Source organism: Perognathus longimembris, chromosome 2, assembly GCF_023159225.1.
Source record: "Perognathus longimembris pacificus isolate PPM17 chromosome 2, ASM2315922v1, whole genome shotgun sequence".
NCBI classification, from domain to species: domain Eukaryota; kingdom Metazoa; phylum Chordata; class Mammalia; order Rodentia; family Heteromyidae; genus Perognathus; species Perognathus longimembris.
The window spans coordinates 72,524,427-72,540,245 of NC_063162.1; the positions used below are offsets into that span (position 1 = coordinate 72,524,427).

The 15,819-nt window shown below is 44.2% G+C and overlaps 1 protein-coding gene across 2 annotated transcripts in view; it reads left to right on the forward strand.

Moving 5' to 3' along the window:
• The window catches only part of Aoah (acyloxyacyl hydrolase), a 145,023-nt gene that overhangs the window by 87,156 nt on the left and 42,048 nt on the right, over positions 1-15,819 (forward strand). For both annotated transcript variants that reach the window (XM_048339460.1, XM_048339461.1), the window contains exon 13: positions 184-266. In XM_048339460.1, the coding sequence (XP_048195417.1) occupies positions 184-266 (83 nt within the window). The remainder of the gene's footprint in view (positions 1-183; positions 267-15,819) is intronic.

Genomic DNA, 15,819 nt, shown 5'->3' on the forward strand with positions numbered 1-15,819 from the left:
TAGAAAAAGGCCAGAAGCAATGCTGTGGCTCAAGTGGCAGAGTGCTAGCCTTGAGCAAAAAGAAGCCAGGGACAGTGCTCAGGCCCTGAGTCCAAGTCCCAGGACTGGCAAAAAAAAGTCACAAACATGTGTTTCTTTGGACATCATCCTCACATTAAATGTATACATATGTGTTTATTTCAGAATTGAAGGAAAATCTATTTACCTTCGTTTACGGAAAAGAAACCGCTGCAACCACAGAGACTACCAGAATGTTTCCAGGAATGGTAAGTGGCTGTGTACATGAGCCTTCACCAAAAGGCAGGAATGGATGGATTTGCTTCTCTTTGTCCTACAAAAGCTAAGCATCAGATTGCAAGAACAAAACTAACATTATCCTTTAAAAACACCATCCTTTCCAACAGTGAGCCCCAGGCCTAGAGCCTTTTCAGGAGAGAGAATATTGCGTAATCATGGTAAAACCCATGGGCTGGTCCATCACTCTGTCACACCTAGCTGGCTGAGGCCCTCTTCTACACTGTGCAGATAACATCATGGGTAGGTGAGGTGATTTCAGATCCTTGTGCCAGTTCACAGGACCTGGTAAGTTACAGGGCTGGAATATCTGCCACTGTCTAACTCAACTCTAATACCAGGAAGGATAATTAATCTTAGTGATCTGGGGGAAAAAAATCCAAGAAAAGTCAGTCTTACTTCCCTCACAGCTATACAGCCCATAGTGGCTACTCCTGATGGAGACTATCTCTGAGTCATGGACACACACCCTTGCTACACTTTGTCTTTTCCTTTAGCTACTCAGCTCCCTGACACTGCCAAAGGCCCAGAATGCAGTGTGTAAAAATGAAGAACAAGCCAGGCTCTGGGCACTCACAGGTGTAATCCCAGCTACTTGGGAGACTGAGACCTGGAGGATCACAGTTCAAAGCAAGGGAAGGCAGAAAAGTCGATCTCCAAAATAACTAGCAATAAGCTAGACTGAATGTATAGCTCAAGTGGTAGAGTGTGGTCTGCCAGCAAGCAAGCCAAGAAATAACATGAGGCCCTGAGTTCAAATCCTGGTACCAATACACCAAAACAGAAAAAAAAAGGAAGGAGAAAAGATCATCTGTGTGGAATGTTATACAGATATAGAAGGTGATGGTTAAGAGTATTTTAATTTTTTTTAATTTGGAAAGATTAAACATTGGCTAAAGCAAACTTGGGATATAACATCAGATTCTATTGTTCAAGCGTTACCATATCTTTTTTAAAAGAGTATAAACAGTGTTATTAAGAAGAAAGATGCAAAAAAAAATAAGAAAGATGTGACTGGGTGCTAGTTGTGCTATAATACTAGCTACTCAGGAGATTTTGATCTGAGGATTGTGGTTTGAAGCCAGCCCCAGCAGTCCATGAGACTTGTATCTCCAATGAACTATTCAGAAAAAGCCAAAAGTGGTGCTGTGGCTCAAGTAGTAGAGTGCTAGCCTTGAGCCAAAAGAAGCTCAGGGACAGTGCCTAGACCCTGAGTTCAAGCCCAAGGATTGGCTCACAAAAGGAGGAGGAGGAGGAGGAGGAGGAGGAGGAGGAGGAGGAGGAGGAGGAGGAGGAGGAGGAGAAAGAAAGATGGGTGGGAAATACACTAAGATCATTATAGTTTATAGTTAATAAACTACTTTAGGTCATTACTTTCTTGATTCTCTCCCTGTCTCTCTCAGTTGCTTGATCTCTGTCTCTCGCTCTCGCTTGCTCACTCTCTGTTCGTATTTTCTGTGTCTGAAAGGTTGGGTTTTAAACAGAAAATAAAAACTTTTAGAACCCTTAGAAAGACACTGTGTCTTTGATGCTAATGAGTTTGCTCAGGAATACACAGCTGAAGGCATTGGTTTGGAGCAGGAAAATGAGTGATGTGATCCTACCAGGATCACAGACAGCAAATCATCCTCTCTGCATGTGACTCCAGTGCCAGCATCTTTTTTCCAAGACAGAAACACACCACCCACATTTCCCTACCCATATCCAGTGCAGTGGTCTCTACTTTTCAACATTTTTATTAGCATGTATTTGTGGCCAAAAGGATTTAATCGACATTTCTATACATACACACAGCACCCGCAAATTCAACCTTCCGTGGCTCTCCCTCCACCCTCCTCCTTCCATCATACAACAACTTCAGCAGGTGCCATTGTGCTATTTTCACACATGGGCCTTGATCATAGCCACCCACCTTCATCCTACTGATCCTTTCCGATCTACTTGATACCTGCTCTCCCACGGAGCCTGTTATGCTTTCCTGTCTTCTCTTCAGTATATATTAACTGTACAAAGGGTTTCACTATGGTATTTCACACATGAATATATTATAATTTAGCTGGATTAACCCCCTCTACTGCTCTTTCCCCATCTTCCCCATCCCCTATCACCATCGCCACACAACCTGCCCTCTTATTCCTCCTCCAATTTCATTCCCTCTCCTTCTTCCTGCTCTGCTATGATTTTTTTGTAAGATCATAAAGACCAGTGGACACCCTTCCAAGGAATCTTCTGGATTCCCCATGACCAGTTCTCCTGTGTAACCTGCCATCCTGGCCACTGCTTTCACACGTGAGGTCGCATGGAGCTTTGGGTCCCTGGGAGGCAGGAAGCGAATCTCCTGCAGGACAAACACTCACCCAGTTCTTTCAGACTTTTGTCTAATGGGAAGATGCTGGGGCAAGGAGCATCTTTCTTTCTTCTGTCTTCTTTACATTTTCATTCCTTCGACAGACATAAAATGAGCACCTTGTCTGGTGTTATTTTGTCAAAGCTGCTTCTTGACTATTTTTCTGAGAATGTAATTCTGAAAAGGATTTGTTTTCCATTTCCTGTGGTTACTCATTATTTAATATCCTGCTTTTATTCTCTAGCCCTTCTTCCTATTTTCAGTTGCTTCTCCTTGCTGGGGATTTTCTTTTGATTTTATGCAGCATGTAACCTGACTGCCCACACCAAGTTATTTCACTTACTCCCTGAGGTTTTTATTAGATATAGGAGATGCCAGCTTCTCACCGTCTGCATATTGATGGCTGTACTTCTTTTTTTTTTTTCAAGAAGCAGTGAGAGTGAAAGAGGAAAAAAAGGCAAAAGAATTGAATGGAATATTAAAGTGCTTTTCTTTAACTGTATAGTAAAAATTAAAGAAAGCCTTCTTTTTCTGCTTGACCTTTATGAAAGAGATGTCAACAAATTCTATAGATCTGTCTATGCTTACCAGGGATTCAAAAGCAGTTTAAAATGTAGACCTCATCTTTAATTATCTGCTGTGGGGGTTAGGAAGAGGCAGGTCCTTGCCAAGACTTTTCTTTTTCCAATCAGCAAAGGACATGGTTTCCAGCTGTTCTGACAGCTCCACCAGGCAAAACAGCCATGGCCCTGCAGGGTGAAAAGGGTCAGAATGTGGTAGGGAAAGTCACCTCCACGGAGGAGTCAGCTCGCCTCCCAGGGCAGGGCATGAGAGAAAGTGAGGCCCAGAAGACAGCAAGGCCTTCCCCACTGCCTCCTGGTAAAATCTTCTTTCCTACACGCAGGAAGCAGAACAGGTTTTGGATTTAGGCCCTGAAAAGGCACATGTCTTGAGCCAATCATTTCATCTCTCTAGCCAGTCTCTGCGTGTGACAGGGGATCCCTACTCGGTGAGTGCAGGTGACAAAGGCCACGCATAGCTCATCCCAGGTTGCCTGGGCAACATGCCAGCCTGAACAAACCATCTTTCCTTCTCTATGTCACGACCTGTGGTATTATGCGGTATTTTTTTTTAAAAATCTATGCTTTTTCAATGCCTACCCCTTCCTCCCTCCTTCCCTCCCCCCCTCTCTCCCTCCCTCCTTCTTCCTCAATCTCTCTTTCTTTCTGTTTCTCTCCTTTTGACTTGGCAGTCAAAAAAAGTCAAAGAGTTTGAACTCAGGGCTTTGTACTTGCTCAACAGAAACACTACCATTAGAGCCATTCTTCCAGCCCTTGTTGCTCTCATTGATTTGAGATAGGGTCTCACTTTGTGTCTGAACTGGCTTGAGCCATGTCCTCTTGTTGATACATTTTGCTTTCGCTGGGATGACAGGCATATGCCACAACAGCCAGCTTTTTATTGGTGGAGATGGCAGTTAGGAACTTTTTGGCTAGAGTAGCTGGGATTGAATAGTTAAGATTATAGGAGTGTGCCACCAGCTTCTGGCTTCAGTGTAAAATGTTTCTGAAAGAAAGAAAATAAGAATCAATTCAAAAGACACAAACCAAGGGTCAGGGTCCACAGAAGAGCATCGAGCTGGGCATTTAGGCCCCTTAGCCAGCAGCAGGCAGGAAGTGTGGACTGGGGTAGCTGGGACTATGTGTAATGCTTAGAAAAAGAAGGGCCTACGTCTGGGGAAGGAAAGGGCTTAGAGACAGGAATGAGATGCAATAGAAGCTAGAGATGGCAGGTCTGATACAGACAGACAAAGGAAGCAAAGCTGTGATGAATGGGAGAGAAATCAGCAGAACTGTGTGCCCTAGGAAGGGGGAAGTGCTATGGCATGGTGGGAGTGGGGGAGGGGATTCCTGGTTTGAGAAGAGGTGGGGGGAAGCAGAGAGCAAGGAAAGATTCAGGAAGGGAAGTCAAGTGCTGAATTCCTGGGGATTCTGGGGCTAGATAGCAGCCCTGACCAGCTGAGCTGGGACCTCTGGGCTGTGCTGGGGACAAAGACTTAGGGTGGGAGAGAAGCAGACAAGGGGCATCCTCCTCTGTCTAGTAAAGATGCTCTCCCCTCAGAGACCACACCATCAGAGGAACCAGGCTGTCAGCATCCAGCTGGGGAGGCAGTCGGCAAGCATGAACATCTGAATCATTTCCCCACCTCCACCATTCAGCCTGTGGGCCCCACACACTGGGGCTCAAGGGCCTCATAGCCGGTGAGGACTCAGTAAATGTGAGGCTTTATTCTGACCTCCTGTCCCAGCCTCATCTCACAGCTCCTCTTCATGCCCAGCACACCAGCTACTGTGTTACTGCATCCTCTGTGGTTGGACATCCTTGGGCTTCTAGTTGGGTTATTTGCTTTAAGTCTGGCTTCCTGGTGAGACAGGGAACGGAAGCCACTTGGAGCTGATAATTGTATTTCTCCCCCTGAGCCCAGTGCCTGCTGCACACAACAAGGATTCTTCCATCCAATGCATCATTATTTCTATATAAACAGCTCTCTGGCATTATAGTCAACCTGTAAGGAGAACTAAAGCATAGACAGTGATCCGTAACAGTGATTGAGCCTGAATAGCTCCATGGAGGGCCAAATCCAGGACTGGCAAGATGAAGTTTCATTTCAGATAAAGGGTAGGAGCAGCTGTGAGCAGCTACCCCACACCCATCAGGGTGGCTTGCACTAAAACAACAGAAGACAAGGGTAGTGATAATGTGGAGAAGCTAGGACCCCATGTCTTGATGGTGGGAATGTAGAATGTTCTATCCACCATGGAATACAACGTGCAATCTTTCCAAGTATGAAAAGTCGAAAACCATATGGTCTGTTTGTTGAGTATCTACCCAAAAGAGTTAAGAAAGAAAGTCCCAAGGAGACATTTACCATTCTGTGTTCATTTACAGCATGATTCATAATAATCAAGAGGTGAAATCAATATAAATATCCACCAACACACAAATACATGGAGGAAATGTGATTTATAAACACAATATGATTTATAAAACACTAACCAGCCATTTAAAATTCAGGAGTGAGGGTATAGATAGATGTCTGGTTTAGCAAACTGGGGTCCTAAGTTCAATCTCCAGTACTAAGAGGAGGAGAAGGAGGCAAAAGAGGAAGAAGTGGAGGAAGAGTAGAGGAGGAGAAGAAGGAGAGGGAGGAAAGGAAGAAGAAAGAAGAGTAAGAGGAGAAGGAGGAAAAGGAGGAGAGAGAGTAAAAAAGAGGAAGAGAGGAAGAATAGGTAGAGGAAGAGGAGAAGAGGGAAAGAAAAAGAAAAGGAGTTGGCTACATTAAACAAAGTAGATAAACCTTGAGGCCACTATGCCTTGTCAAATAGGCCAGAGGCAGAAGGACAAACACTGCCGGACTCATGACTGCAGTTAACAACACAGTACTGCACTGCACACTTAAAATATGTTATAAGGGGGTAATGCTCATGTGAACTGTTCTTGCCTCAATAAGAGTTTTTAAAAAGAGAGATAGACAAAAAGTAAAATAAAACGTAAAAATATAAATGTGAATGTGGCATGTGTGTTTTTAAGTAAATAAAAACCCATAAGTCATATACTTTCAAAATAAGCAAGACTGAGACAGCCCGGTGCAGGATCTTCCTCACTGGGGCCTTCTTTGTTTTGCTTCTTCAAGTTTAGTGAAATCTTGCAAAAAACCTTTGCAAACTTTTTGTTTTTGAAGACTGTAAGATCCAAAATTGCTTATAAGTACATTTTCTCTGGGGACAATTTTGCATTCGGTTCATGAGAGATATCTTGTCCCTGTGCACCCCCTCCCCGGGGAGCAGGAAGCAGGATTAACTTAAACATTCAAGGTGGAGAATGGAGAACTGTAACACAGCTAAGCACAGGTTTGTGGGCTCTCGCTCCCTCCCATGCTCCCCTCAAGCCCTCTTTGCAGACCAAATTTTGTCTGGAACCTGTTAAGTTCAACACCCATGCCCTAACCCCACCCCAGACCACCCCACTACAGACACCTACCAACCTACCATGTCCTTTGGGCTTGATCAAACCATCTGGAGATAGGAGAAATAGAAACTGATGCAGACAGCCTAGGAAAAAGGGGCAAAAGTCTAAACCATGGGGTCTAGTAAACTAAGCAGGTGCTGGGAGTACGTAGGGAGAGAGAAGAACTCGGGCAGGCAGAGTGAAGGGAAAGTTTCTGAATGTCTGGGGAAAGAGAAGTAGGAGTCTCTGAGGTAAAACACTACATTGCACAATGAGAGGAAAAGAAGGAAGAGGAAGGAATTGCTTCCGGAAGCAGAAGTTGTGAGGCTGTGACAGCTGCATTGTCACAATGCACCACTGTGCTGAGCAGATAGATGTTCATGGTGTTCAAGGCCATCTCTACATGTGTCTCTTTGGCCTCTGGATTCTTTTGAGCTAAAGACCATTGAGAACCAGCAGACAAAGGAAACAGTCTTAAAACGGAATGTAAGAATTGGTTTTTGTATATTGCCTTTTATATTTCTGTCTTGGTAAAGGAAACTTACATTTGCTAATGAGATTTTCATTGGAAAAAGGTGACCCCTCCAGCCCTAGGGGAAGAGACAGAATCAATAACCACTGTCAGTGGAGATAGCCTCTGTGAAATCTGTATAACAAACTCTATGAAACAACCCCTGTTCAGCGCTAGGTGTAGTAGTCCATGCCTATAATCCAAGAATGTAGGAACTAAGATGAGAGGATTTTGAATTTGAGGTCACAATACAAACTATACTGTGAGACCTGATCTCAGAAACAACCCTGTTTGCCATTCTTTTTTCCTGCTCACCTTCCCATAACGGGCCTTCCATACACAAAACCCTAAATCTCTCCCTTTAGCCTAAGATGGGATAGATAAACCCAAGTTCTAATTAACTCTTTGAACACTTGGTGTTCTAGTAGTGTATACCCATGCAATGCTAATCAACTTGGCTTATTATCTTGTGAATACCTTTGGGCAGTTGTTGGGTTTTGTTTTTTTGTCATTCCTGGGGCTTGAACTCAGGGCCTGAGCACTGTCCCTGGCTTCTTTTTGCTCAAGGCTAGCACTCTGCCACTTGAGCCACAGAGCCACTTCTGGCTTTTTTCTATATATGTGGTATTGAGGAATCGAACCCAGGGCTTCATGTATACGAGATGAGCACTTTACCACTAGGCCATATTCCCAGACCCATTTTTGGGCAATTGAACACACAAGGCCCGGGCTAAGCTGCCTGGCAGATTTTCTAGCCAGAGTAGCTGAGGAGCAGCCTTCCCTGCTGTTAGATGGAAAGACAGCTGACAGACTTGTGCTTCCCCCAGTGAGCAAAAGAGCCATCAAAGGAGATTCCCCTGGGTAGAGAAGCACCACTCTTCAGACCAGACTCTACCCCAGAAAGAGACGCTTCCTGTATTGGTGCCCACAATCATATTTTACTCAGGAATATTACCAGGGATCCTTAGTCAGAGCCCAACTCCCTACAGCCATTCTACAGAAGCATTTGAGCTGGTTACGGCTATTAGCACAGTCATGTATTTTAGAGAATCCTCAATGCCTTCTCTGACACAGATGCAACATCATACTTCACATTCTTAGCCTACACCTAATTCACAAAGCAACTCTACTATACAGACGAGGAAGCTGAAGCTTACAAGAGCTCAGTCACTTGCTCACCACCCATGGGCTCCTCCAATGTAGACTATTAATTGTGCCTGCATCATGATTCAGAAGGTCATGCTTCTGAGCAGGCCACACTATCCTCTTTCAGGTTCTAGAGAGAGCCAGCTTCATTGTTGCCTTGGACTACAGTCAGGTGAATAGACCACCTCCAAGGGAACTCAAAAGCAGGCTGTTGATCTGAGCTTAACCAAATGGTGATATGCAGAACTCCTTATTGTTAGACCTCCCTGTAATTTCCATAGGTTTTCTACAGGCATCCTCTGCCGTTGTATTCTCACCCCCCCCCCATAAAATTGCATATCCCAAGGTTAGTGTTGGGGAAACATAAGACCAATGAAAACAAAAGGCTACTGTAAAAATGAACACTGGCCAGGACTACTCAAAAGCATGGAGGTTGTGACTAACAAAGACTAAACAATCAGTCCAGTGACAGAGATTGATGGTAACTAAATATCGTAAGTATGACTTTGAATTTCACCTTGGCTCAGAAATTGGACATCGGCACCACAAGTAGTGAAATAAGGCCTGTAGTCAGACAATAATGTGCCAGTGTTGTTTGGAGGGTTGATTGGGGTACCATAATTGTAATCAGAATTCTAGACCTAAGGCCCAACTCAGGGGTTCCACATGTCCAAACCAACCACTCCTTACCTCAATCCACCAAACAGATGAGGAGAGTGAAGGGCAGAGATGTGGGAAGAGGCAAGATCAGCCCTTCTGCCCATCTTCATGTTACCGACATGAGCTTTAGGTGGAAATGGAGGAAGAATCGTTCTGCTTCTGGTTCACCAAGGGGTCCTGGGGGCATTGATATAGCTGTCATCACTGTAGGGGAGCAATAGGAAGTCCCACTCCAGACCTAAGCCTCACTGTATATACTATTAGCCTCCTGGGGTTGGGGGAGGGTGTCTATCTTGTCAGGCTCTGTTGTTCCTTTTCCTGGAGTAGATCTTTTATGTGAATGTGCTAGCAATTGGTCCTCTCCATCTTAGAATCCTAGGTGTTTTCAGGAGAGACAGGGAAAGACAGGGAAAGACAGAGAAAGAAGACAGGGGCAAAATGGAGGCATGGAGGCCAGGCTTTTATTTCACCTTCAGTTGACTGGGGACCCAAGGAAGGGAGTGAGTGCTTTTTAGAAAAAGCTGTTTGTCCATACTTGTTTAATAATGGTTAAAGACATTCACATTTAAGAAATCCAGATGTTCTATTTTTGCAACTTGGGGGGGATGCAATTATTCCAAAATGAAGAATTTTAAACAATTTTCAAAGCCACAAGGAGAGCATGGAGGGGGGCACAAAGCCCCTCTGTCAGACTGAATGAGGCCACCAGGATGTTGGGTGGCAAGCTGTATTCCTAGCTAGAGTGTTTAGTCTCCACTAAAGCCTGAAGAGAAGAGAGAAATTATTTTAACAAAACAAGTAGGATGTCTTCTGTTTGGTTGGGGGGGGGGGGAGCCTCGACACACAACTCTAGGGTCACAACCCTAGGGACAGGTTCTAGTAGCAATTTTTGAAATGTGTAATCTAAGAAGGAAACACAGATAAGACTCAATGCACCCAGGTGTCAAAGCAGTAATTTCTCATAAGGCCCAAGTATGTCTCCAAATTAGAACATCTAATGTACATGACTTCTCATATACAAAGGCGCTCTTTAATATTTATGTATTCACTTATTATTCTCATTTACAATACTTGTTTGAGTTTGGAATTCTAAGGCTCATTAACAGTGGAGACACACCTCTAAGGAAGACTATTCTTTTTTGTCATAAAACTTTTGTACATTGCTTATTGCACTGTTTATTAAATGTGTTTTTTTCAAAGTTTTATTTTTATTATAAAGGTGGTATACAGAGGAGTTATAGTTACATAAATCAGATAAAGACTACATTTCTACCTTTTCCTCACTCTCTCCCTCCCCTCCCCACCCACAACTTGTATAGTTCATTTTCCACACAGTGTCTAGTGAGTATTGCTGCTACATTTGTTCACCCTTTGTCCCTACATTTCTTTTTTTATTTTTTTCAGGCAGGAGAGACAGTTTATTACCGAACTTCTGGCCTGTGGCCGAGGTGATCCATGGCGGAAGAGAAGGTCCATGGCGGAAGAGAAGGGAGAAAAGGGGGAGAGAAAGGAGAGAAGGGCCAACCTCTACCCAGCCCTGCCTTATCTAGGGCAGGGGCAGGGGGTGTGGCCAGGTGAATTAGGATGTGACCTCAGGGAAAGGGCAGGTAACTGCCTTCCAGGTCTGCTGCTTACCCAGGTAACTGGGTGGAGACTTAATAAGGTGGGGGCATCTACATGGAGCCTTCCAGGGACGGACCTTACATTCCAGCCTTTTAATAGTTATGAAAAAGAACTGCTGGCATCGGCATTAGGGGTAAAAGGCAGAAATGTGGCCCCTCCTGGAGAAAGTGAGCAGCAGAGTCCCTTGGTGGTAGATGCCAGTCCTTGAATGAAGCCTGGAAGAAGTCTCATGAGGCAGGGGCAGGACAAAAAAAAAAAAAAGGCAAAAGGAAGGGTTTAGGGCACAAAATTAAAAATTGGATGACTTGGCTAGTTCTTATACTCAGATATGGACATTAGATGGACAAGCTACTATCTCTTGATCCCCCGGCTCTGATTAATTTTTTAAAGTGACTCCATTTAAGATGTGATCATTTTCCTCTTAGTCCACTCCATGATCCTTGTTCCCTGAACTGGCTGAGTCCCAGGGGTCTAGGTGCTTGTTTCTGGGATGGCTTGCCCCCATTGGCATTCACGGGGTTTGAACTCAGGGCCTGGGCACTGTCCCTGAGCACTTCTGCTCAAGGCTAGTACTCTACCACTTGAGCCACAGCTCCACTTCCAGCATTTGGCTGGTTAAAGATAAGTCTCTTCAGCCATGCTTCCAGCCTGGCTCTTTGCTGGTTAGTTGGGAGATGGAGTTTGAGAGAGATTTTCTACCCAGGCTGGCTTCAAACTGCAATCCAAGGCGTCTTTGCCACAAAAGCCCTTTTTTATTTCCAATTAAAACAACAAGGAGACCAAGGGGACTAGAGCTTACCTGTACCTTGTCAAGAATTGACCAAATACTTGCCAGAATTCTGCAATGACAAAACTCAGTAGATGTGATGAGTTTTAGCACAGATATATAGCTAGATGGACATATAAAGAATGGCATACTGGTTTTACATCAGTGTTTACAATTGTACACCAATTTAACGATATTTGTCTTGTATGAATTTAAGACATACCCATACCATCTTCTTCCTACTCTGTGATTCTTCAATTCCCTTTTCTGAGACTTCACTAAGAAATGATGTTTACACAGACATACACACATGGAATACACATACACACTATACACATAGGTTTTACAGCATGCAAAACTGAATTTCAGCGGTAGACTCTTTTGGAATTCCAATAGTAAATGACATTTTTTGTCCAATATTTTAGAACCATGTGGTTGGTTAGAAAAACAATTTTGCTAGCAAACAAAAATTTTCAGATTATAAAATGGAGAAACCATACTTTGATAAACTCCAGTGGGATGCCATGTTGAGGGGGGTGGCAGGAGGACACAAACACACTAACAGAGAACAGGTAGCAAGGCATAATGGAACCTAAGCTGGTGCCTGTTAAACCCAATATCCACCACGTAGTCAATGCTAGAGAAAATAACTTTTAGATATCTTTGCTGACAAAGCACATTGGTGGTCAAGCCTCAGTTTCGGGGGTCTGTAAAAAGAGGCACATTTCCAGGATGGTACAACTTGAAGTTTTAAAGGAAGCAAGTAAGCAGGCAGATGAGGGAGAAAAGGAAGAGAGAAAAAGAGAGAAAGAGAGAACCTGAATATAAGTGACTTCTGACCATTTACTATTGCAGTGGCAAAAACTCTATCCATGCGAGTATTTCAAGCAGGTCTCATTGCACTGTCAAGAGGCATGCTAGCAGTGTCCTGGCTCGGGTGTGACTGATGCAAAAACCCAAAAAGCACGGGAGGGAGGCACCTGGTGAGTGGATGAGAGCTTACCGGGCAGAAGCGACGGAAGCGGCGGATGGAGCGGCAGAGAACTGGAGCAGCAGCAGTTTCACTCACCAGGGTAGACAAGTGGTGTGGATGTGGATGTGGAGGCCAGCAATGATATTGGTGAAAAGTCCCACGTGGCATCTCACGGCAGTTAGGTTCATGGAAAAAGGGCCGTCAGGACTGGGGATACTCCCAGAAAAAGGAGAAAAACAGAGGGGAATTCTGCCTGTCCTGACTCTTAAGCCCTATCCATGTCATGGCACCGTATATGTTAGGTTTTTTAAAGTAGGTAGCCGTTAAAGGAGAATGCCACGTGGTATTCAGGCAGGAGAGAAAGTTTATTACCGAACTGCTGGTCTGTGGCTGAAGTGATCCATGGCGAGAGAGAAAGGAGAGAAGGGAGAGAAGGGGGAGAGAAAGGAGAGAAGGTGTCCCTACATTTCTGTGCACCCCCCCATCCTCCCAAAGACAAATAAACAGACAGAAAGAAAAGAGGAAAAAATATAGCAACAAAGAAACAATAACCTTGGTTTTTCTTGTTTCTATTTCCTGGAGTTCATTTGGATAAATATTATTTTATATATAATCAGAGGCACATAGACATTGCGCCTTTGTGTTCCTCCCCTGAGAGTAGCCTCCTTTGGTCTGTGTGTGAATGTCTAGTGCTTTGTATAATTTTTCATGTCCCACTTGTACTTTTTTGCCATCCAGTGTATTTGCTTGTAGGTTTATTTTTGCCATCTATCCAAGCAGGAGCAGGGCCATGACAGTGGGTGTAACGTGAAGCACTTTTAACTCTTCTATTTTGTCCAGAGATGTATCAAGGGCTGCTTGAATTAGCAGACCTGCAGAGGGAAAATTCAGGGGGAAAATAATAGCTTGCTTCTTTAAAAATGCAATTGTCAATGGCCAGGGCCACAGACATCCTAGGGACCCTCCTGTCCATCTCCTCTTTTCTTCAGAGTTTCAGATAAAGGACATGTGGAGGAAAGGAGTGGGGGTAATGTAGCTACTTGTAGATAGCTTAAATGCCCATCCACTGTGGGCTCTGAGTGCACCTTTTATTTCCTCTGGTCTTTGCTCTCTTCCTCTCCAGAACTGCAATAGGGGCTAGAAAGAAAATGATGAGCAAGTCAGTGCCCCATGCTTTTCCGTCAGGTCATAACCAAAGGAGAAAGTAAGACAAATAAGAAAATCATTACTGGGGCTGGGAATATGGCATAGTGGCAAGAGTGCTTGCCTCCTACACATGAAGCTCTCGGTTCGATTCCCCAGCACCACATATATGGAAAACGGCCAGAAGGGGCACTGTGGCTCAGGTGGCAGAGTGCTAGCCTTGAATGGGAAGAAGCCAGGGATGGTGCTCAGGCCCTGAGTCCAAGGCCCAGGACTGGCCAAAAAAAAAAAAAAAGAAAAAAGAAAATCATTACTGCTCTGTTAAAATGGCAGCTAAGGAAAAGTAGCATGAGGCCTCTGGAGGTGGGTGGTATTCAGCTCTGCTTGGAAAAGTCGAGGAGGACTTCACAGAGAATTTCAAGTTTGAGCAGAAAATCCTGGAGAGCCAAGGAGGAATCCAGAAGATATGGGAGGTGGTGATTGGGGCAGAGAGGCTCAGGGGCCAAAAAACATCCTGGGGGAAGATGGACAGGGAATTTCAATACAGCTGAGGGGTATTTGTGGGGATATGTCACTGCTGGGTGAGCCACAGTAGAAGAGCCACATTAGAAGACTGTTACATTCTTTTCTGTCTTCGAGAATCATGTATCTAATTTGTCACTAAAATTCAGAATCACACTGGTGAATTTTAAAGCATTTTTTGCAGTAGATACATTATCAGAGACTGTTACTGCAAATAATTATTAAATGGCCACTATTCTGAGCTCAAGGTTAATATATTAGACTGAATATTTCTGTTTTATTGCAAGCAATACATTTTTAGAGAAAAGAACAAATTTAAATTTCCCATGGTAGATTTTTTCAACTTGATTGTACAAACTGTTCTCCTGAAAACACTTCTTAAGCTATAAAAAGCAAGAAACATCTGTAGCACTTAAAGATTAGTTCATGTTAAATAACGTTAATAGGGGCTGGGGATATAGCCTAGTGGCAAGAGTGCCTGCCTCGGATACACGAGGCCCTAGGTTCGATTCCCCAGCACCACATATACAGAAAACAGCCAGAAGCGGCGCTGTGGCTCAAGTGGCAGAGTGCTAGCCTTGAGCGGGAAGAAGCCAGGGACAGTGCTCAGGCCCTGAGTCCAAGGCCCAGGACTGGCCAAAAATAATAATAATAATAAAAAATAACGTTAATAGATTTGCTTTATGTCATTGTATGTTCCATGAATTTTTTTTCATCCTCTTTAGAAGACATTTGCATTTCTGGTTCCAGGTACAATAGAGAACACAGCCCAACCTGGCTCTCTTGCTAACTTCAGCATAAAATCTGAACAGGACATACAGGAGTTATTGAAGCACCCTGGAAAGTAAATAGCAAGGTGGTTAAACAATAAAAGCAGAATTAGGATTACCATCAAACAATCCATAAAATTAGCCTTTGATGATTCCCTGATTTCACCTTATGGGGAGCAGAAGCAGGCTGAAACCCACAGGTGGCCAGTGGACAGAGAAGGATCACTTCAGAAGAAGCCATGTGGACATCAAGCTCCAGGAACCTGTCAGTGACAGCAGACCCACCAGGGGCATCTGAGGTGTTGTAGTGGAGACCCCCTCTCAGGAAGGTGAGGTGACCCCCTCACTGCCTTTTCTCCCACTTGCTTCTTCCATCCCTCAGCCCACCATGAGTGAATTTGTAGAAAGAGCATTGCAGAATGGAATAACTGGAGTCACAACTTTCTGACCACAGGACCAACGAGGGAAGCCCAGGGAACCAAAAAAAAATACCAAAGAGATATAAGTCTCTTGGATCTTTGGAAAGCATCTCCACAAATTGTTTAGAAATCCCTAGACTCAGAGATGTGCAGATCTGATTGTAAGTAGCTAATCAAAGAACCTCTCTGAGAACTGAACTTAGAGACAGACCACTGTCCACACCCTGTGGAGATCTGAGCTCCAATGCAGTACTGAAGGTCAGGAGGATACAGACCACAGCTAAAATCAAGGAGATGCATGATCTGTTTCAGGAATGATGGTGAGCGTGGAAAGGGGAACTTAGATGAGATCCTAGGGGTGCGGGAAGGACCGGAAGGAGAACTTAAAGAACTATCATTGATCAGAGAGCCAAGAAGAGAGCCAGGGAGCCTGGTGCTGTTACAGATAAACAGAAGAGAACAGCTCACACACAGGAAGAAGGGCTTCCTTGCCTCTTCTCTCCTCTCCTCTCCTCTTACACCCATGCCACACCGCTCATGTATATCTACCCTGTGCTCAGAGCTTTAGGAATAATTCCCTACTCATAAGGAACTTTCTGTCATATAAACATGAAAGAAGTGAGAAGTACCAAATAGG